The sequence below is a fragment of the Festucalex cinctus genome, chromosome 21 (assembly GCF_051991245.1).
Source record: "Festucalex cinctus isolate MCC-2025b chromosome 21, RoL_Fcin_1.0, whole genome shotgun sequence".
Taxonomy (NCBI): domain Eukaryota; kingdom Metazoa; phylum Chordata; class Actinopteri; order Syngnathiformes; family Syngnathidae; genus Festucalex; species Festucalex cinctus.
Window position 1 is genome coordinate 19566522 of NC_135431.1, and position 24763 is coordinate 19591284.

At 45.4% G+C, this 24763-nt stretch overlaps 1 protein-coding gene across 1 annotated transcript in view; it reads left to right on the forward strand.

Moving 5' to 3' along the window:
• bach2b (BACH transcriptional regulator 2b) overlaps window positions 1-22109 on the forward strand; it is a 140541-nt gene extending 118432 nt beyond the window's left edge. The window contains exon 5 of the mRNA XM_077510404.1: window positions 13264-22109. Within this exon, the coding sequence (XP_077366530.1) occupies window positions 13264-13740 (477 nt within the window). The 3' untranslated portion in view covers window positions 13741-22109. The remainder of the gene's footprint in view (window positions 1-13263) is intronic.
• The last annotated feature ends 2654 nt before the right edge of the window (window positions 22110-24763 follow it).

The window sequence follows — 24763 nt, forward strand, 5'->3', positions numbered from 1 at the left end:
CTTTCTTTCAACCTTCATCGGAATTCATGAACCTGTCGTTACTATTGGAGGCCACGCCCATCGTGGACGCCTCCCTCACCACTCTGATCTTGGTTCACAACCCCCTTTCGTACGACGTTCGCATACCAAAAGCGACCCGTCTGGGCCTGCTCATCCGTTCCGACTTCCACGACTTCACTCTAACGGTGCCTGTGGTTGGACACATCCCATCTGACTTGTTCTTGACTGAAGACACCGGTGGCCGAAGACTCACCAGGCCGTCTCAGCTTGTTACGGTCAACCCTGCCGGTCCCACCAACGATGAAGACATCGTCCGGGTGGACCTGGGGACAGACCAACAACTGGTGATTTATGCCTTGAGCGCGTTGCCTCCAACGCCCTCTAGCATTCCCTCTGGAAACCCAGAGACACCTCAACCAACCACGACTCCAAATGGGGACCTTCAACCGTACCCAGAGTTCGAGGCGCACCTCCAAGAAGTTCTGCACCGCGCCGACGCGCTCCGGTCCGAACAGGACCGCGAACGTTTGCGCACCGTGTTAATGAAATACACACCCTCTTTTGCCAAGGACTCCTTGGATTGCGGGTTACATGTAGTCCGCATCCCGACTCAGCCCGGCGCTCCTCCAACTTTCGTGCGCCAGTACAAGATTCCGATAGCTTCTTACGAACCAGTACAGAAGACTATCGACGCCATGCTGAAAAAGGGCATCATTCGCCCCTGTAACAGCACCTATTCGGCTCCATTGTGGCCAGTCTTGAAGCCAAACGGCACATGGAGACCAACCATTGACTATCGCAAACTGAACCAACAGGTTCCTCTTTCGGGATGGCCCATGACACAACTTGAACAGGAACTTCCCAAGGTTCGAGATGCCAAATTCTTCACCACCATCGATGTGGCTTCGGGGTTCTGGACGATCCCAGTAGACCCCAGGGATCAATACAAGTTGGCATTCACCTTTGGCAACAAACAGTACACTTTCAACCGGTGTCCATTCGGCTACGCCAACTCGCAAGCCGAATTCAACATCTTCCTCAACAAGGCGTGCCCTGACGCCGCCGCCAGGGGCAACCTCATTTATGTCGATGACATTATGATGAGGAGCTCCTCTTTGGATGACCACTTGATGGAAATCGACCACGTTCTTGGACAGCTGTCTTCTGCAGGCGCCAAACTGTCCCTCCTGAAAGGTCAGTGGTGTCGCTCGAAGGTCAACTACGTGGGGATCTTGGTCGGGCCGAACGGGATTGAACCACAATCCAGCCGTATTCAAGGCCTTCTTGACATCAAAACCCCAGGACCTGACAAACATTTTAACGACCTAACGGACACGTTAGCCAAACAAGGGGCCCTCAACGGGACTCCTTGGACATTTGATACAGCTTGGCTGCCCACCCAGCCCACCCAGCCCACCCTGGAGGTCCAGGTTCTCACGCGCCGCCGCCCTGCGTCCGCCGCTGAGTCTCGCGACGCCCCCACACAAACCCCTACGGGGCCCGTGGCGTGCGTACCGCCCGTCCGAACCTCCGACTTGGTCGCCCAACAAGCCGGCGACCCCGCGCTTTTCAAAATAATTCAGCACCTTTCTGATCCTGTCGCCAACCCCGTGTCGCCTGACGCGTTGAGTGACGACAGCGACCTCAAAGACTTGCTCTCCGTGCTGCAAAGGCTGCGTCTCGTTAAAGGCCTTCTGGTTTATGACTCCGCGTCTCCGCCTGCCTTGCGGTTGGTGGTTCCACGGAGCCAAAGGGGGGTCTTGCTAACATACCCCCGTGACGCGCCTTATGCAGGCCACCGCGGATTCAAGGCCACGGTCACCGCACTACAACAGGTGGCATACTGGCCGCGCATGCATAATGATGTAGCAACCTACATCAAAGGATGCCTGGTTTGCTGCCAATTTCAGCCAGCAAACCCGAGTCACCGAGCACCACTCCAACAGAAAGGAGTCAACTTCCCATGGTCTGATCTCCAAATTGATTGGGTGGGACCACTGGTCAGATCTCTGAGAGGGAACAAATACTTTCTTACAGTAGTCTGCGCGTTCACCAAGTGGGTAGAATGCCTGCCTGCTCCAAACGACACCGCACACACCACTGCATGCCTGCTGATGAACCACGTGTTCTCCCGTTTCGGGTTGCCCTCACGGGTTAACTCAGACAGGGGAACCCACTTCACAGCCGAGGTAATGCAACAACTTTGGCAAATGCTCGGAATCAAGGCCCAGTTGCACATTAGCCATCACCCGCAGTCATCAGGACAGGTGGAGCGGACTAATCGCACCGTGGTAAATTTGCTGAAAAAGTTTGTTGTTTCCAACCATCGGGACTGGGACACCCGACTCCCACTGATCCTCATGGCGATTCGAGCCACCCCTCACGAATCCACAGGGGTGCCCTTTGAAATGATGACCGGACGGCGAATGACGCTCACCCTGCACCTGATGTACCAGCCAGGAGAAACAAACCTAACCACGGCATACACGGCCTCCCAGTACGTGGAGGACTTGCAAGCCCACCTCCGGGCCACGTTTGCATTCGCTCAACAACGGCTTAAGCAAAGTGCAGAAGGTCAGAAAACCTACTACGATAGGAAAGCCTCACGAACCGAGTTCGAAATAGGTGATCGAGTATGGTACTACTTGTTCGCGCAACCAAATGCTAATACTCCGCGTGCCCAGAGGGGCATCGCCCGGAAATTTCTTCCCCGGTGGTTAGGACCATACGAAATCGTCGACAAACTGTCACCCGTCGCCTATCAAATTAGGATGAATAAAGGACGTCAGGGGGACCAACTGAGGTGGGTCCACCGAAATCAGATCAAAAGTCACTGCGGTTTTGAACGTCTGGGAACGCGATCGAGCGAATCTCAGGACCAGGAGTTTGACGGTTCTCCTGGGTTGTCGGGCATGGAAGTCGCCATGTTCGTCAAACAGGGAAAGCAGGAGGCTCCTCAGGCTTTCTATAGTCGTCTTCGCGATGCCTATTTTGGGACTCGTAACGAGCCCAACATGGAGGAAGATCCTGGTTTTAAAACGTTGTTTGTCCGAAACCTCCAACAAAACCTTAACCACTACTTGGGACTGGCTTTGTGTCCTGAGACACTGAATAGCTCGCAGCTACGTGACTTAGCAGCTAGGGGCTATGCAAAGCTAAAATTATCCGCCCCCAAGGCAGGCGACGCAGGACTTTATAAAGTGGACGTGGGTCCTCCTTCAGAGCTGGAGGGAGCTTGCTCCTTTGCTCCGAGAGAAGACCAGACTAAATCCAAAAAGTCAAAACAGTCCCGCGCCCCGCGAAACCGGAAACCGCGCTCCAAAACCGACTACTCGCGTGACGAGAAAGCGGACGGAGAAAAGCAAGCTGACGACCGCCGGCGCTCCAAAGTTGCTAAAGGTAAGCCCGATTCGCGCTATCATCCAAAACGTGATAAAGTCGAACGCGCGCCAGCAACCGATTCCTGCCGCGAGTCCCGGAACCGCCAAGCCGACTCCGAGACTGACCACCACGCAGTTGCCAACGGCATATTGAAGGCACTCCTGAAATTGTCAAAAGACTCGTCAAAAGACCCGCCTTTATGACTAACCGACGGCCGGATGCCCACTGAAGTGACCCACCAGCAGAGGTCACCAGAGGGGCCTCCAGTAGCCGACACTCAGACACCTACTAAACTGCCTTCTGACTCAACAATATTGGTACTGCAGGCTGATCCAAATACAGCAGACCCGCATGTATCGCGATCAACCGATGACATGAGACCGTTCCAACAGCTTTTAGGTGATCTCACCACCAGGGGGATAGCTCGTAAATTCTATCTGAGCGTCACCCTGGAGCGAGCTCTAACCTACGAAGCCCTTGTAGATCCCGCCGCAGACATCACGGTGATGTCCAACACGGTGTTCGAACAACTCCGCGCCGCGTCACAAGCTAACAGTCGACCGCTCCGCCTACGGCGGTGCCCACTCACCGTTAGCGCCTTCTCACCTACTAACACAAAGCTGGAATCTGTCGCGATGGTACACTGGTCTATTGGCCCCATGGAATTCATCCATCCAGTCTATGTGGGACCCATTGAGTCAGTCCCCCTTCTTATTGGCCAAGACCTGTTGTTCCGCTTCCAACCCATCATAGACTACCAGAGGCTCCAGATTTGGGCCCAGGTGCGGCAGGCCCTGCCGACATTTCCTTCGGGCCCTGACCAGGCTCAGCTCTGCATTGTGACTCGGGCGCAGCCACCCCACGGGGAAGCAGACGCCCCCACAGGGAGCTGGGACACCACTCAGTCCAAGGCAGGACCCCTCGCGTCCCCGACAAAGGACCGGCTGAGAAGCCATGACACCTTCCTTTGTGACCTTGACCCACCACCACCTGATGCAGGGTACGCTCCGCGCATCATCGGAGGTGTCCACGTGCAAGGTGCACCTGTTCTTGACGCTGTCCTCGCCTTGTGGGCTGACAAATCAGCCATTTCTGCAGCATTCGCTGACAACTTGCGAGATCTCGACCCGAACATTCTTTTCGTCTCCAAGTCTTGCCGGTTTCCGTTGAACACGGAACCTCCTCTTACAATAACTGCAGTGGGCGTGTGCGCCTTAAACTTTCAGTGGAAGCAGCACTCACTGACCCACTACTTCTTGGTTGTCCCGGACGCGCCTCACACCCTTTTTGTGGGTGCAGATTTGCTTGTTCGTCTTGCCGTCCATGTGGACGCCATCAACAACGTGCTTTGGTCCCTCAACAACTCGGAACCTCTAGCTTGTGTTCCCAGCCTTCCAAACATGAAGTCCGGACAGACCATCCCAGATGCTTGCGAAGTCTTAAACGAGGATGAAGTGATCGCTCCGGCGACCACGATCAACATTCCAGTTCGCTTGGTGGCGCGAGCTAACCAGGTCTTGAATGCTAGCTCCGCTTTCTTTCAACCTTCATCGGAATTCATGAACCTGTCGTTACTATTGGAGGCCACGCCCATCGTGGACGCCTCCCTCACCACTCTGATCTTGGTTCACAACCCCCTTTCGTACGACGTTCGCATACCAAAAGCGACCCGTCTGGGCCTGCTCATCCGTTCCGACTTCCACGACTTCACTCTAACGGTGCCTGTGGTTGGACACATCCCATCTGACTTGTTCTTGACTGAAGACACCGGTGGCCGAAGACTCACCAGGCCGTCTCAGCTTGTTACGGTCAACCCTGCCGGTCCCACCAACGATGAAGACATCGTCCGGGTGGACCTGGGGACAGACCAACAACTGGTGATTTATGCCTTGAGCGCGTTGCCTCCAACGCCCTCTAGCATTCCCTCTGGAAACCCAGAGACACCTCAACCAACCACGACTCCAAATGGGGACCTTCAACCGTACCCAGAGTTCGAGGCGCACCTCCAAGAAGTTCTGCACCGCGCCGACGCGCTCCGGTCCGAACAGGACCGCGAACGTTTGCGCACCGTGTTAATGAAATACACACCCTCTTTTGCCAAGGACTCCTTGGATTGCGGGTTACATGTAGTCCGCATCCCGACTCAGCCCGGCGCTCCTCCAACTTTCGTGCGCCAGTACAAGATTCCGATAGCTTCTTACGAACCAGTACAGAAGACTATCGACGCCATGCTGAAAAAGGGCATCATTCGCCCCTGTAACAGCACCTATTCGGCTCCATTGTGGCCAGTCTTGAAGCCAAACGGCACATGGAGACCAACCATTGACTATCGCAAACTGAACCAACAGGTTCCTCTTTCGGGATGGCCCATGACACAACTTGAACAGGAACTTCCCAAGGTTCGAGATGCCAAATTCTTCACCACCATCGATGTGGCTTCGGGGTTCTGGACGATCCCAGTAGACCCCAGGGATCAATACAAGTTGGCATTCACCTTTGGCAACAAACAGTACACTTTCAACCGGTGTCCATTCGGCTACGCCAACTCGCAAGCCGAATTCAACATCTTCCTCAACAAGGCGTGCCCTGACGCCGCCGCCAGGGGCAACCTCATTTATGTCGATGACATTATGATGAGGAGCTCCTCTTTGGATGACCACTTGATGGAAATCGACCACGTTCTTGGACAGCTGTCTTCTGCAGGCGCCAAACTGTCCCTCCTGAAAGGTCAGTGGTGTCGCTCGAAGGTCAACTACGTGGGGATCTTGGTCGGGCCGAACGGGATTGAACCACAATCCAGCCGTATTCAAGGCCTTCTTGACATCAAAACCCCAGGACCTGACAAACATTTTAACGACCTAACGGACACGTTAGCCAAACAAGGGGCCCTCAACGGGACTCCTTGGACATTTGATACAGCTTGGCTGCCCACCCAGCCCACCCAGCCCACCCTGGAGGTCCAGGTTCTCACGCGCCGCCGCCCTGCGTCCGCCGCTGAGTCCCGCGACGCCCCCACACAAACCCCTACGGGGCCCGTGGCGTGCGTACCGCCCGTCCGAACCTCCGACTTGGTCGCCCAACAAGCCGGCGACCCCGCGCTTTTCAAAATAATTCAGCACCTTTCTGATCCTGTCGCCAACCCCGTGTCGCCTGACGCGTTGAGTCACGACAGCGACCTCAAAGACTTGCTCTCCGTGCTGCAAAGGCTGCGTCTCGTTAAAGGCCTTCTGGTTTATGACTCCGCGTCTCCGCCTGCCTTGCGGTTGGTGGTTCCACGGAGCCAAAGGGGGGTCTTGCTAACATACCCCCGTGACGCGCCTTATGCAGGCCACCGCGGATTCAAGGCCACGGTCACCGCACTACAACAGGTGGCATACTGGCCGCGCATGCATAATGATGTAGCAACCTACATCAAAGGATGCCTGGTTTGCTGCCAATTTCAGCCAGCAAACCCGAGTCACCGAGCACCACTCCAACAGAAAGGAGTCAACTTCCCATGGTCTGATCTCCAAATTGATTGGGTGGGACCACTGGTCAGATCTCTGAGAGGGAACAAATACTTTCTTACAGTAGTCTGCGCGTTCACCAAGTGGGTAGAATGCCTGCCTGCTCCAAACGACACCGCACACACCACTGCATGCCTGCTGATGAACCACGTGTTCTCCCGTTTCGGGTTGCCCTCACGGGTTAACTCAGACAGGGGAACCCACTTCACAGCCGAGGTAATGCAACAACTTTGGCAAATGCTCGGAATCAAGGCCCAGTTGCACATTAGCCATCACCCGCAGTCATCAGGACAGGTGGAGCGGACTAATCGCACCGTGGTAAATTTGCTGAAAAAGTTTGTTGTTTCCAACCATCGGGACTGGGACACCCGACTCCCACTGATCCTCATGGCGATTCGAGCCACCCCTCACGAATCCACAGGGGTGCCCTTTGAAATGATGACCGGACGGCGAATGACGCTCACCCTGCACCTGATGTACCAGCCAGGAGAAACAAACCTAACCACGGCATACACGGCCTCCCAGTACGTGGAGGACTTGCAAGCCCACCTCCGGGCCACGTTTGCATTCGCTCAACAACGGCTTAAGCAAAGTGCAGAAGGTCAGAAAACCTACTACGATAGGAAAGCCTCACGAACCGAGTTCGAAATAGGTGATCGAGTATGGTACTACTTGTTCGCGCAACCAAATGCTAATACTCCGCGTGCCCAGAGGGGCATCGCCCGGAAATTTCTTCCCCGGTGGTTAGGACCATACGAAATCGTCGACAAACTGTCACCCGTCGCCTATCAAATTAGGATGAATAAAGGACGTCAGGGGGACCAACTGAGGTGGGTCCACCGAAATCAGATCAAAAGTCACTGCGGTTTTGAACGTCTGGGAACGCGATCGAGCGAATCTCAGGACCAACATACGCGCGAAACTGACAAAGGGGGGTCACCAGCTGACTCCGAGTCAGCGACCCAACCGACACCCTTGACAGACGCGCCAAACTCCGTCGACCGACCTAGCTGACTACGATGTCTGGAAGTATTAGACGTGCAAAAGGGGGGTCAACACCCCGCTGCACCTACCGAACCCCTAAGTGATACCATACTGAGCGACGCTGATCCGCTTGTCTTTGTTGGTTGCTAGAGGATGGTGTGATATGATGACGACCCTGATGTTGGGCATGACCGCTGTGGTGAGCTGACCAGAAACGGTTGAACCCGGACTTGCAGCGGAAATTGCCTTGATTGAATAACCAGGATTGCTTACGAATGACTGCAAGAAGTTAGCATAGTGTGTTTTTCTACTTATTTGCAGACGCTTGGTGCAACACTTAAGGATACGGTCCTAGCTGTAACACCGATAGCATTATGCAGAACTAGACTAGACAACTATAAAACGATTTGCAACTTGGATTCAAAAGATTATGTACACTCAAGGTGTTATAATACTTATGAATGGTACGCTGCGTGAAATCAGTTTTTGCTAGCTATAAAAGCTCCCCCGTACTTAAGGCCTTCAAAAGCAGGTCAGAGTACTCTTTTTAAAGCGTTAGTGAGTCTAGCTAATCTAACTAAGCCCCTTTGCCTTCCTTCCCTTACCCCGGGTTTTCACCGGATGCGGTTGCGGTGCGGTTGCGGTGCGGTGCGTCTTGACTGCGTGCTCCGGACGGGTCAATTTTTTTGTCAATCCACACCGGCTCCGCACAGCTGCGGTCCGGCAGCTCCGTCGCCGCCCACTTCCCAACGTGTCTCGCGGGACCGCGCGCGCGCGATCATGTGGCATTTCACAACGAGAGGTGGACTTCTTTTGATTTAACCTTTTCTTCTTCTTCTGCTATGAGATTCCATGCAGCATCCTTTTTTTGGTTGTCCTTGTAAAGTATATTAATAGCGAGAGTCGGGTCAGTGCGGGTCCACTCTTTATTTCTGTCTTCCCCGTCCGGCTGCCGCTCAGTACGGCAAGCGAGATGGGCACAACAAGCAATCGCGAACATCAAACTCACAATACATTACAGTCCTTATAAAAAGGATGTGCCGTGTCATATATTATTTTGTGGTTTTCCACCTCCAATATAAACCTCTCCTCGTCCATGTTCGCTGGTGTCTAAACCGTGAATGAGCACATGGCCCGGCGACGCCCACGTCACGTTTTGCTGAAAAGCTTGCGAAATAGGAGCTGGCGAGTGTTTTATTCTGAAAGGTAACCGGAAATTTATTTTGAAACTGCCTCGGTCTTCCTGTCCCGCTCGATGTGTTTTGTGCTAGCTTGCCATTTGCCGGAGGCCTACCGCTGCGGCGTCCGGCAAAAATAGAAAATAGGTCTATCCTTGCGGAAGGCTTGCGGCACGCCGCAGGCCTTCCGCAGTCGACACGCAACGCAGCCGCAAGCGGTGTAAACTGCACCATTCGAATGAATGGAATCTAATTGCTTGCGTCGCCGGACCGCACCGCAACCGCACCGCAACCGCAACCGGTGAAAACCCGGGGTTAGTCTAGCGCGACTGCCGAGGATACTCTGATTTTTTTTTTTCTCCTTTCATTTCTTTTTCTCCCCTCCTCCATTTTTTTCCCTTTTCCCTTCAGTTATTCTTGGATAGCGCACGACTTTTTGGGTGTTTAATTACGCTATAGGAAGATGCGATAGCTAAGTACCTAGCAACGATAGTGTCGCGCTAACCGACCTAAGACTTTTTTTTTTTGACGAACACCCCCAGGGGTGGAGATTTGCACCGACACGCAGGTGCCTGAGACAACCTCCCCATCTTTATAAGAGAGCTATGGCCTGAGTATAGTCCCGGGTTTTTGAGTTTTAGAAGGCGAAAGCCTCTTCTTCGTTCTCTCTCTCTTCTTTAATTTGCTGTTCGTTTTCCCTAGTTACTCATAATATGATACTAGCCTTATAGCCTTAGGAAAGTTTTCTTTCTTTTCTTTTGTTTGGAATTTCGCGTCTTGCGTCTTTCCCAGGCCCGCGCCTGTTTTGGGACCCGAGTCCCTCAGTCAGCTGACACAGCACCAAGTTAGACACACACTGTTAACTGAACACACATAGAGACACCTTGAAAACACACAGACATACCCTGCATACACATAACCAGGCAGAGGTTAGAGAAAAGTTGCACCAGTGGTATGTCTTGAGTGTTGCAGCAGAGCGTGAGTGGGACTCCGGCCGTCTGACCGTGGCCTGGACCCTGGCCACGCATCATCTGGACCCGTCAACCTGGACATCCTGAAGATTCATCCCGCTTGACGAAGGGGGGTCTGTAACAACTATTGCCTAAGTTCCACTCTACCCTCTAATTTTTTTTTTTAGTTTGCTTCTCCTAAAGCAAATTCTCTGCAGTGCATGAATATTCCACTGCCCAGACAGGATCCAAGCCTGGTCAGCTCCACAGGTGGTCACCCAGCCACCAACAAAACTCTTTTGAAGCCGCTGACCAGGTGACAAAGGAATTTATGCGTCTGCCGAAGGAGTGTATTCAAGCAGTCTTCTCGGAGCCCGAACAAATGGCTCCAATGGTTTGGAATACACAAATGACCGATCAAAGGAATGTTCATGACTTCTTATCAATCACAAAAGGATGTTCTGGCGTCTCGCCCCTCCTGGAACGTCTAGATGGAGCAACAACACCTCCAAGTGGTGAAACTTGGAACTATCCTTAGTGACAATTTACATAAGTAACCGCATTTTACACATTTATACCATGATAATTCTTGACAGACAACTGAACTACGAATGATTCATGTTATATCTTTGTGTGTATGAACATCCTATTTCATTTGTACTCCATAAAGAATGAAAGATAATCAATATCTCTCAGTTCAGTCAGATTAGACAGGTAGAAGTTACCTCACAAGTTAGTTTATGATGCATTAATTACGATGTGTGTTAAACGGGTTGTGTGGGAAAACTGATTTGCCAGACTGACCAAATTTAATGCCAAATTATTAATCTCTTTAATAATTTTCCTCTTAAAGTCTGCCCGAGCGAACAGAAGGGTGTGCCATCACCTGCTGAAGCCCCACCCAGAGACTTTAAAAGGATGAGCAGCCCTCTGCTCACCCTCTTGCTCCTCTTCCTGCTCTCCCGCCTCTTCCAAAACTCTGTTGCACGACCTGCAAGTGGCCCAGCCTGCTCGAACTCTTTGTTCCAAGAAACTTGCCAACCACGTGGCCTTTTTCTTTTCTGGCAGGATCCGTTAACGAGAGCGGATCCTCGCTCCACGCCACGTCAAAGCAGGTGCAAACTGCAACGCTGACTAAAGACTCTTGCTTTTTTTTTTTTTTTTTTTTTTTGTTCTACTATCGGTGCTTGCCCGCCCGACCTTCGCGGTCCCGGGTACACTTGCAACGCACCGCCGGACTCAAGGTTGTGCACCTAAGCCGCGCACCTCACATGCTATTCGGTGGCGCTCCGCCGCAGTGCCAACGCACCTCCAACGGCTGGCCTTCCCCGTACGCAGGCGCGTACTGACCGAGCTGCAACACCTGAACTCGGACAGCTGCCCAGCAAACCAACCTTGGCGAGAATCAACCTCGCCGGATCGCCGACCAATCAAGGCACGAGCCGCGCAACTACGCCAGGCCCGCGAGCGGCTTTCCCGTGCTCACCTGTGGAATAAACTTTTTATTTTTATTTTATTTTCTTGCCTTTTTGGAACGAACATTGACTACTTTTCCCCCTTTTTTGAAGACCTTTCTGCTCGTTCGACGCAAACGATACTCGTAAGTCTGCATTTGATTCCCAAATTGGTACCACTGCGTGCAACTTACGTTTGAAACATCTCACAGATCTGGCAGGTCAAATTTCTCTTTTCCTTATTTCCTCATTCATTCGCATTCCTTCCTTATTTTCATTCACTTTATTTTGATTCCTTTTCTTCTGACGGTAGAATAGTTAGATAGGCAGTGTTTTGATTCTGTAGTATAGCAATCGTGAATAAATGCATGTTTATGAACTTTATTTCGCCTAAGTCATCTGTGTTTCCGAGTGGATTATTATTCTTTTGTTAGTACAACGAACCACTGAATATCGAGTGTGGCGACTTTAGATTATCAATGACTGATGAAAGGATTTTGGTCGTTGTTTGCTCCTGTTAACCCAAAGCAAAAACAACGTGGTGCCCCAGAGGTTATCGAGGTAAATACAATTTACCTCTGTAACGTCCAGATTATTAATTCGTCCAAAAGACGACCCAATTATCGCTACATAGTAGTAGTAGTAGTAGTAGTTGTAGTATTAAAACACTCGCACAAACACTGATCTTTGAATTATTCTCAGATCAAATTATAATTATACTATTAAAACTGTAAGATGAATGTATTAAATAAGTTTTATCTCATGAATGAACATAAGACAGAGATGTGTCATAAGTCATATGGAATATGGATAGAATAAAATGTGTATACTACTGTCTACATGATGTGTGAATGAGCTCAGCCGATTCTCGAAGTATGCACATGCACCTCATCTCTTCATTCACGTTCTATAAGCACCACCACACTGGATTTCAAATGAAACGGACAAGATGCGCTTTAGTTGCAGACGTTCCACCTTTCTTTTGAGGGGATTTACGCCTTTGTGGTCATTATGCCTACTAGTTGTCGTGCTATGCGAACATCTTATATCATCGCGATGTCCCTTGGTGAACAACGACAGTGCTCTGAAGAGCACTTTAGCGAGTCAACACACCTCGGTACAGTTCAACAACAAGTAAATAGACTTACCAGCACTTTCCACGCCACCCCACGCATTTCCTTCCGAAGTCCATTTCCAAAATTGCAAACGCGCCGCTGAAACGCTACCCCCCGGCTTTTGGTGTGATGTAGCATGCTAGCTAGTAGCTGTTCCGAGGCTGTACCCGCCCCGCTGCAATATGATTGTCTACAGCGTCGCTGGAAGGATATGACGCATGGCCATGACACGCCCCGTAACCATGAACGCGCTCCGTAACCACCATGGACGGCACCATATTGGATTAGCGCTCAGGAAGGGGTACAAACAAACAAACAAAAAAAACAAAAAAAGTTGTGTGAAAGCGACCGAACGGAACACGGACGAGCCGAACCGAAACTGTTGAACCAATCTGCTTTAACGGTTTGCAAAAACCTTCCCAGGCCTAATATATCATTATATATATGTATATATATATATATATATATATATATATATATATATATATATACATTCAGGGGTGTGATTGATTGGTGTTTAGTCAAACATATACACTTCATCACCTGGGAGAATGTCCAGCCACAATGATGGATGAGTATATAAAATGAATGGACATTTATATTACAGGAAAAACAAGTGTAGCGTATGGCTTTTCTATCAATTGTTGTGAACAGAAGTTCAAGTCAAGTATGTGTCTGCATTTGTGCAAATACAGGTGTGCGAAAAGGAGAAGCTGCTTACGGAGAGGAACCAACTGAAGGCTTGCATGGGAGAGCTATGGGAGAACTTCTCCTGCCTGTCCCAGGAGGTGTGCAGGGATGTCCAGCTGAGCCCTGAACAGGTTCAGTCCTTGCACCACTACTGCCCAGTGTTACGAACCGCTAGCAATCATTCTGCCTACGATCCCAAGCCTGCTTCCAGACCCAACACCACCAGCATCAATCTCGCTGCCTGTTTGGTCTCTGCCACAACCGAAACAAACATTCCTGGTTCTCCCGGCCCTTTGGAGACCATCTCAGTCGGAAACGGGGAAGACAAAGATAGGGACGGTCAATACATTAGCTTGTACCCAGATTCAGGGTTGACCCGAGAAAAATACGGTAATCAGACAGTCACAGTTGACTTCTGCCAGGAAATGACAGACAAATGTACAACTGATGAGCAGCCACACAAGGACTGTACTAACGAATAATTTTGTTTTTTAATGTTTAATGTTGTTCTTATTTAATTATACTCCTTTGACAAACCCTCTCTTAGGGATGTTGAGATACCCAGCTTCTGCCAGTGTTCACTAAAAAACAATATTTGTATGTATTTATGTTTTTCAAGATTTTTTTGTGTGAACAGTTGACACTATAGTTGTCTTAATAGCAGAAATACTGTTCACAAAGTATTCTCTTACCGAATGTGGGAGCTTCTCACTAAATCCTTACATTGGTGCTATGGCCCTAGCAGCAGCTTTGAGAGTGGGGTAGGTTCATGTTTTCACGTGTCACCCGTAACCCAAAGAAGAACCTCAGCGGACAAAAACAACAATACTTTCTATTTTTGCGCTCTGTCGACAGCTGTTTGCCTTTTTGGCGCATTCCCCTCCTTTCAGCAACTTCATCAGTCTTCTCTACCTCTCTCTGACTTTTCCATGTGCTTTTTTGCTGTAAGTGACCCTTTTCATCTACAGCTATTCAAAACTCAGGAAAAAAAAAAATCTCTGAATATTAAACATAATTCATGAAAAACGAGAATACAGATTTTATACATGCGGAAGTTGTCGTGCAATTAGACTGTAAAATGTTTATGCAAAAAATGTCCCGTATTTGTGTACAGGCTCTAAACTGACAACATTCCTTTTTTTGCCTTCTGGAGCTCTCAATGGAAAGGTTTTTGCTGGCAGAGACATATTTTCTCGCTCTAACCAGCAATACAGTTCACTTTTTGGATGATGACTTTGTATTTGTTTGGCAAAATGTATATAGTGTGAGCATGATTACTGTATCAGTGATTTTGTGTTAAATGCCCCCACCCCACCCCTCATCTACACCCCCCAACAAGGATACCGAAGGCATCTTATTGCTTAGGAAAAACCTTTGCTTTTTTAGACTTAGACTCATATAGTTAATATTCCCCCACAACAAGTTGGATGCTCTTAATTCTCAGGAAATCAGCTTGACATACATGCATACAGACACATAGACACGGTTCTGGCACAAACATGTACATTTTAGATCCATGTATACAAATACATGGATGTTAAATGTACATTTTTGCAATATGTGTCAAGTCAGCTCTCCATTTTTATCTCAAGAGTTAAAGTGAGGTTTTCGGGAAATGTGTTTTTTTTTTTAAATGGATCTTGTTTTTTCTTAAGAAAATATTTGCATTTACTCTGTGTGGTTTTTTTTTTTTTGTCTTTTACATTAATCCTGAATGTATGAAGCAGTATTAGGGCTGCACTATAAAGAAATATACTACATAGATAAAGTTGTAGTTTGACAAAAACGAAGTTGTAATACTGAATTTTTTTTTGTTTTACAAGACCAAATCACAACAATATTATCAGAATATAATAACTATTTAAAGATGATGCCTGTATAAGATCAGGTCGAGTTAAACTTGTAGATTAGTTAATTTGTGTGGGGGACAGAGAGAAAGATAGAGGAAAAAAAATAATGCCAGCACTTTTCCCCCAATCCCAGGCACTCAAAACATTTTGGCACTTCAGTTATGATGGTCTTTCTGTGATTTTCAGATCATCAGCAATTTTGAAAAAGATGGGGGCACTTAACTCATTTGCTCCCAAAGACATATTTATACGTTTTTGTTTTTGTTTTGTTTTTTTTAATGTTTTTTATGATTGAGCATACAGAAGGCTTTGATGCAGCCTCTGAACTGAGGAAAATGCTTGAAGCAATGCCAGCAGATGGCAGCAGAGTATAAGAGATCAACCATGTTGCAAAAAGCTCTTTTCCCATCTGTTTTAAACAGATTTGTTAATAATAATGAAACTTAGCTATATTCTAATGCTAATTGCTGAAAAACGGAAACAGAAGTATACCTTTTTTCTGACTCTGATCTTTCTTTTGGTAGGTTCCATTTTTTTTATAGCAATAGAAGATAATATTCTGTGGGCCTTGCAAAATTAGTCAAAATCCAGTGAAACAGCGAGGAGCGACGGGGGTTGCTTCAGTGAAAATGGCGGCAAGTGAATGAGTTCATTAAATAGGCACTTCAAAAATGCCTGCAAAAACCTGAACAAACCTCTTCTTGTCACCAAGTAACGTCATTCCCATTATTTGTATTTGCTTAGGAATTGAATCAGCAGATTCTTAATTTAAACGTAAATGTGCTGTCAAAAAAGTACGTGTGTGAGTGATTACCCTTATTATGCAAATGTTTGAGCATCTGATTTTCATATGCATGCATTCTGACTTTTAAGAAGTAGTTAGTTGGTCTAACATCTGTCGGTCTCAAAGTTTGCTTTGGAGCAGCCTGTCTTTAAAATAACTTGAGAACAATTCATTAACTACAAAGGATACTGTCTAAAGACACTGGATTTTTTTTTCCCCCAGGAATTAAAATGGCCACGAAACCAAACCATGTAGGTAAGGTATTAGCAGTTGTACAAACCCAATACCAATGAAGTTTGGACGTTGTGTTAAACATAACTAAAAACCGAATACAATTATTTGCAAATCATGTTCAGCTTATATTTAATTGAATAATGTTTAAACTGCTAAACTTTGTTTTTTTTAAATCATTAACTTAATTAATTTTATGGCTGCAACACATTTCAAAAAATCTGGGAGAGGGTCATATTTACCACTGCGTTATCTCACTTTTTATTTTAACTCTTTTACTGCCACACGTTATAAAAAAAAAAATGCTTTTCATTCGATTCCGTCACATTCTGTCATGTTTCATTGTAATTCCACATACTGGCAGCCTATTGAATAGGGGTGGGAATCTCTGACATGAGGCCGATTCGATATGTATCTCAATACACCTTATAGAGCAATAAATCTACCAAACACATTTTAACCACTTAATATATCCAAAAATATTGCCAAAAGTGCCTTTCCATTTTTATCAACAATTTTTGTGTTTCTTTTGCCATCACATGCATTTTTGTTTAATGTATGACGTCTTTTTTTTTCCTTTTTTTTTTCATCTGAGACACGATGATGACCACAGAATCACAACCGTTCATGCTTGTGTGTTTTTTGTTTTTTTTTCTGCTGCCGTTCATTTTGAGTTTGATGACGTAATTGCGGGCACGTCTCAGTTCTCCTATTTGCTACTCATGCTAGTTGTGTACATTGACAGGGAGCCACAAACTTAGGGGCATTCCTACTTGCAGTGTGCTTTTAGCTTAGCTGGTGTGTTGGTTGTGGGACATACCTGTGTAGTTTGAATCCATGCATTGGATCGTCACGGGAGTTACTGGCTCGTGCACAGTACCGACGCCGGGACATACAAGTGCACCGAGAGGACTCGATAGCCATGGGAAATACCGAGATGTAAGGCACGGGCTTCTGCTACCGTCTTCAGTTGCATGTTGCCACTCGTTGTGGCGCGCGCACGCACACTATCCCGTGACGTGTCGCGAGTCCAGCGTTGACGGTGGGCAGCCCCCCCAAAAAGGTACGTGACGTCTTTGCATTATGTTTACAACATCCAGGGAATGAAGCGTCTCTGAGCGCTACTTTGCTAGCTCTCTGTAAACACGGAAGTAGCTTGAATAGTGATGCTACTGAAATGTAAACAAAACAAGTAGAGCACGGCGCAAAACTCTTGCTATTGTTATGAAAACCATAAAGCCTCACTCGCAACCGATTCACAGCCACGCGATATCCGGTCCACAGCTTTACAAGCAATGTATCTAAGGATTCCCAGTGGGTTTTGTATCGGTTGACGACTCTGCTACCGATACGGTCGTTTAGCTCCCCTTGACGAACGATGGTTCGGTCGAATCGTTTTTTTTTTGTCCCACCCCTACTATTGAAAAAAGCTACAATGCTGCCATTTGCTGGCCATTGTTAGTGGCTGTTTTTGATTCCACAACCCATTGACCAGGCAGCGCTGCACTTAGAACAGGGGTGTCCAAACTTGTTCATTTGAGGGCCACATACAGAAAATCAGAAGGACGCGAGGGCCACATAATGTTATGAAGAGAAATTGTGTTTAGTCCTAAAAGTTGTACAAATAATGTATTTGTGCTTTTGCATATATAAACCAATTTATTTGTAATATGGCAGTAGGGAATTTTTCATTTTAGTTAGTTTTTTAGTTTTCAGGGTGGTTCTGTTAGTTTTTATTAGTTTAGTTCTTTAAAAAATGCTTAGTTTAGTTAGTTTCAGTATTAGTGTTAGTATCATTAACAATTATAGTTACTTTTAGTTAGTTTTGTAAACATAAAATGTAGTTTCAGTTAGTCTTCGTTTTTCTAAAAAAAAAAAAACATTTTAATTTTTATTTTATTTCGTTAACAATATTGTTTTCTGAATTTTAGTTTGTTTTTTCATTAGTTTTAGTTAACTAAAATAACCTTTAATGGCACCTGTTTTTCGATACCCTCCCTTCTTACTTTGACCATCTCCTAACATTTTTGTTTTGTTTATTTTATTTGAACTGAGTTAAATGCCATTTTTAGCCTATGTCGCAGGCCACTGAAAAATGGACGGCGGGCCGCAATTGGCCCCCGGGCCGTAGTTTGGACACCACTGATTTAGCTGTTGCACTTCCCATTTATTGAAAAAAAAAAAAACTTAGTTGACGTCATTTAACATTTATAGCGGCATACATCGTGATTTTACTCATCGTTATGAAATGTTTTTGGCGGTCAAAGAGTTAACAACATTCAATAAATGTTTGGGACCTGAGGACACTAATTGTTGAGGCGTTGTAGGTGGATTTTTTTTTCCCCTTCTTGCTTGATGTACAGCTGGAGCAGTCCGGGGGTCTCCATTGTCATATTTTATGCTTCATAATGTGCCTCACATTGTCAATCGGCAACAGGTGTCCCACAGGTTACCCACACTCTTTTGTCACATGCATGTGCTTTTGGTATCGTCTTGTTGAAATAAGCCGGGGCATCCATGAAAAAGACATTTCTTGGATGGCATTGGCAGCATTTGTTTCTCTAAAACCTTTATGGGGCCTTCACAGATGTGTAAGTTACCCATGCCATTGGCACCAACGCAGCCCCATAACATCACAGATGCTGGCTTTTGAATTTTGCGTCCATAACAGTCCGGATGGTTCTTTTCCTCTTTGTCCCGGAGGACACGACATCCAAAATTTCCAAAAACAATTTGAAATGTGGACTCGTTAGACCACATAACTCTTTTCCACTTTGCATCAGTCCGTCTTAGACGAGCTCGGGTCCAGACAAGCCGGTGGCGTTTCTGGGTGTTGATGAATGGCTTTTGCTTTGCATGGTAGAGTTTTAACTTGCAGTATAGTGAGGAACTGTGTTAACTGACATTGGTTTTCAGAAATGTTCTTGAGTCCATGTGTTGGTGTCCTTTACACAGTGATGTTGGGTTTTGATGCAGTGCCGCCTGAAGGATTGGGGGTCAAGGGCCTTCGATGTTGGTTTTCGGTATTGCCACTTGCAGTGATATCTTCAGAGTGAACCTTTTGGTGATATTTCAATTATGAAATCCCGAAGTTCCTTGAAATTATATGTTGAGGAACATTAGCTGTTTTTCCACCAACAAGACCAGGAACTTTGAGTTCTGGGTAAAGAGAGTTCTTGGTTGTAAAAGTTCAACAGGGAATTTCAAATTGTGTTTCCACGGCGTCTTTGAGTTCTCGGTAATTAACTCGAATTAGTTTGATTGAGCCCAGCCGATATATAAACGACGCCTCCAAATTTGACCAATCAGCCGTGGCCATTGCAGCCCGCCCCCCTCAAAGTTCCTGCTTGGCTCAGCAAGACCCTGCTGCTGATATAGTACTTGGATGCCCCCTGGGCAATTTAATTACCCTGGTAATTGTTGTTGGTGGAAAAACGTGAGAACTGAATTTTACCAAGGTAAACTGAAAAGTTCTCCAAAAGTTCCAGCGGTGGAAGAACGCCTATTGTCCTTAAAAAGAACTGTGTGACAATTTTCTTATGCAATTGTTCACAAAGAGTTGAACCTCGCTACATCTTTGCTTGTGAACGACTGAGCAATTCAGGGAAACTCCTATTATACCAAATCATGGCACCCACCTGTTCCCAATTAGTCCCTTCACCTGTGGGAAACATCCACAGGCATTTGATCAGCATTCCCAAAATTACTCTGCAACGTTTTTTTTTGCCACCTCCCCAGCTTTTTTTTTTTTTTTTTACATGTTGCAGCTAAAAACAACGTTGATAAATTTGAACAATAAATGGTACCTCATTTATATAGCGCTTTTCCACCTTACAAGGCCCTTACGGTGCTTTACATTCGACTACTGGCGGTTCAGTATTAGGGATGTAACGATAAGGGCAATATTGTGATATTGTGATATTAAAACTACCACAATATTGTCATCGTCATGTTCACAATATTTGAAAGGCACACTTCTGTTAAAAAAGTCAGGTTGATTTCCATTTGTGCAGTTCTAGCACCCTCTAGAGGCTAGTTTATTAGTGTAATTTAATTTTCATTAGGGATGTTTTGACCTTCTATGTTTAAAATCTATGCTAATTGTCAGATGAAGTGTCACCTAATTTTCTTGTGAAGCGATCAATGTGTGCTTGCATTACCAAGTGCCTCAATATTGTTATTGGAGATTGGTAGGTGGTTAATATGCATTGCTGTTATGTACAAAAGCACAATATTGTGCTCTTTTTTTTTCCCCCTTTTTTTTTTATGAGCTCTCTTTTTTACAATATTGCGATCTTTTTTTAAATATCGCCAACGCCCTCACAATATCGTGATAATTATCGTACTGTGACCTTCATATCGTGATAATATCGTATCGTGATGTTTGGATATCGTTACATCCCTAATAGGTTGAACATGATTAACAATAGTATTCTGTTTTTCTTCATGTTTAACCCAACTCACCCCTGGCCAAAAAACATAACTATGAGTTTTCATCCATCCATCCATTTTCTTAACCGCCTATTCCTCACAAGGGTCGCGGGGGTGCTGGAGCCTATCCCAGCCGGCTTCGGGCAGGTAGGCGGGGTACACTCCAAGCTGGTTGCCAGCCAATTGCAGGTGAATTTTCATTACTTACCAAAAATAATAATAATAATTAAATCAAGAATTAAAATATTTTGCATATTTTCAAAGTCAACTTGATTGATTGTCAATTCCTGCACGTCTGGACTTACAAAGCAATCAAGTTGTTCCTTGCATTCCCAGGTGTCGGCAAGACACAAAAAACAAATTGAGAGGACTTAGCAGTAGAGTTTTATTAAGATTGATTTATCTTGACAAATTAGAATGCTACTGTCCATTTTACAAGCATTATATTAACCCATCTGATAAAGCTTTAAAGGCTGATACATTTACAGTTAGGCCCAAAAGTATTTGGACAGTGACACAATTTTCATGATTTTCTGGATGCCACCACATTGGATTTAAACGGAATCAACTAGTGCAGACTGTAAGCTTTAATTCTGTTGTGTACTGAGAGGGTTGGATCCCAAGGCGCAGACACAAATAAGGTTTGAACTATTTATTCACATAACTTGACTAAACTAAAAACAATGAGAATTCATCGAGAATCACGACACGCCAAGGCCCACTTGGGCAGCGGAGAAGCACGGAAAAACAGTGAGCAATAATCCGGCGAAACACACACAATTCTCAGACTGCTCCTACAGGCAGTCAAACGATCTGATTGGTTGTATCAAGTAAAAGAATAAAGAACGACATCACCTAAAGGTTTAAAGATCGACATCACATAGCCTAAAACTAGTTGAAACTAGATGGTTACATCAGTACAAAATGGACACGACCTCGGTCATGAACTCAAACCTAACCCTGGCGTGACCTCCAAACAAGAGACAATACCCAAACATACCTCCCGCATGACTCGAGTCATGATAAATTCAAGAGGTTGAACAGAAATATATGATTAAGCATGTAGGAATTAGTGCTGTCAAACGATTAAAATTTTTCATCTGATGAATCACACTTTTTAATTTTGATTATAAGCAAACTTAGCTTGTAGCAAATGTGTGTGATGTTATGTTTGTTTTTTTGTCTTTCTGTAAAGCGCTTTGTGACAGTTCAGGCTGTTTGAAAGCTCTATATAAATTGAGTTGAGTTGATTAATCACGATTAATCAGCTAAATACATGCGTATTGGCGTAATATAAAATAAATACAAAATACCGTAATATTTTGACAACGCATTTTATGATCTGAATGTCATCTGCAAACATTGATTAAAGGGGCTGTCTGCCGGATTCACTCAGGAAAATGCACTTTTTAAATACAGGATGTACACACTTTAACTTTCTCTTGGTCGAGACATCTATGTTTTTGTTCATCTTTTGTGGTAATTTCGTCCTAAACCCCCACCTCCCCAGCCTGTATTTTGCCATTTTGTGTTTGTTTTGTAAACAGCGGGACGTTTCTGTGGAAAGACAGTGTTTACAACCCTCCAGCCAATCGCAAAGCGGGGGGTGGCGTGTCGCAAACGGGGCCGGGCGAACGTGTCGGCTGCATGACGTCACTCCCGCGGAAATTTGAAAGCACGCACGGATTTTTTTTTTTCTTCACTCACTCATTCACACACGTAAGCTTCTGTGAGTGAGTGAAAAAAATAATAATAATCCGTGCGTGCTTTCAAATTGCCGCGGGAGTGACGTCACGCAGCTGACACGTTCGTCCGGCCCCGTTTGCGACCCCCAACCCGCTCGATTGCCTGGAGGGTTGTAAATACTGTCTTCCCACAGAAACTTCCCGCTGTTTACTGAACGAACACAAAATGGTAAAATACAGGCTGGGGGGGGTGCGGGTTTCAGACAAACTCACCAACAGAAATGAAGACAAGCCCTGATCTGTAAATTGAGAAATAGTTTGATTGTTTAAATCCTGTATTTAAAAAGTGCCTTTTCCAGAGTGAAACTGGCAGACAGAGCCTTTAAATGCATGTACGCAATTGCATGCATGCGTGTATTGCTCAAAACGTAACAGCATCATATCAATTGGGTGCAATTCAGCAATTATTAATTAAACGCAAATTACTTTTATTTTATCTAAAGTCCCATCGGGGTGTTTTTTTTTTTTTTGTTGTTAAAGCGAAATTTCCCACCGAGCACACCAACTGGAGTCACCCCGCTCATTTTGGAACAACAGGCATAGGAAATGCCGTGCATTGACCTCATCACTGACCTGCGCAGCCTTCAATGTAACCATCCGCGGTTACGTTCAAGGATCAAGTGCAGTCCAAAAAAAATAGTGCGATTAATACGTGATGAATGCGACAATTTTCCGTGATGAATTAATCTGTTAACGCTTTAACTTTGACAGCCCTAGTAGGAATACAAGAAAAAGGATGGATGGATGGATGGATGGATAATTCACAGACTGAATATGCTGTGGCATACCCTCAGATTGCTGCACTTCTTATTCTGCAATACATCAACTGGTGTCGAGTGGTCTACATTCGGATGAACTGTTTTTGCAATCATTATGTGACTTTCTAATGTATTTTATTTATATAAACTACAAAAGTCTTGCTTACCATTTAAGGTGTTGAGACTTGAGAGTCGGCCTTTGGACATCCTAGTCACATGCGACAAAATTTATGATTGTGATAACTGCCTTTGAGTTTAATGGAGATAATTCAATTTTTTTTTGTCCATACAGTACACAATGACAGAATTGTCATCTTTTTTTTTTCTTTTTTTTTTTTAAACCATATTTACTTTCTGGGTTATAGGATGTGTTACTTAGAATTGTTTTTAGACTTAAATTATAAATCATGCCTCTACACTTAACACTTTAACCGCCAAAAACGTTTAATCACGATTAATAAAATCATGATGTATGCTGCCATAAACGTTAAAGGAATACTTTACTTATTTAGCCATTTTTGGCAGTCTAACATTAATATTTTGCCTATAATAAATTTGATATTTTCATTATTTTTCACGTACAATTAGGACCTTTAAAAACACATTTTGCAACTTACTGTCGACTGAAAATGACATCTCAAGGGCTCAGGTAACCAATCACAGCTCAGTTTGTGAATGTCACATGACCAAACCTAGAAGAGGTGAGCTGTGATTGGTTATCTGAGCCCTTGTGATGTCATTTTCAGTCGACAGCAAGTTGCAAAAATTAGTTTTTAAAGGTACCATTTGTACGTGAAAAATAATGAAAGTATCAAATTAATTATAGAGAAAATATTAACTTTTTATTGCTATAATGGACTAAATAAGTGAAGTATCCCTTTAAATGACATCAGTTATGTTTTTTTTGTTTTTGTTTTTGTTTTTTGTTTTTAATGGGCAGTGCAACATCTAAGTGCAGCGCTGTCTGGTCAATGGGTTGTAGAATCAAAAACACTCACTTAACTATGGCCACCAGATGGCAGCATTTTATCTCTTCTCTCCAATTACAATGAAACATGACAAAATCTGATGAAATAGAATGTTTTCAAGGATGACGTGAATGCTAACGTTTTGATAACGTGCGGCAGTAAAAGAGTTAATGATAAATCACTGCAACATGTGACCAATGACTTGTGTAACCCTGAAGTTCCTGCAAAACAATTTTTGCCAGGTTTAATGTAACTCAATTTTATTGATGTCCTTAATGATAACCTGCATGGGCAAATATACAGTAATTCATATAGGCATTTTTAATCGATTTCAACTCCAAAGGTTGTTTGGGTCAATGCCTTTATGTCTGAACTTTGTTTAAAAAAAAAAAAAAAAACTGCAATTGTGGTTGAATGGATAGGCTGTGAATATTGAGTAAATATACAAATGTTTACATTAATAGTTGTCAGATGTCAACTGAATTTTTGCCACATAAAATTGCATTGAGTAGATTTGTCAGGTTTTGGATTTTGTGTGAAGAGATGAACAATGGCATGGTTCAGCAGGTTTCTTCGATATGTGGATGCAAGGGCACCTCCGATATACAAGCATATGCCTTAGAAATTGCAAAGGCCAGAGTTCACATCCAAGTGAAGTGAGTGTATGCAGGGGCCTTGCCCCCACCCCAAGTCACCTGTGCAACTTTTCCACACTGATCTACCTGTGAAATGACTCAT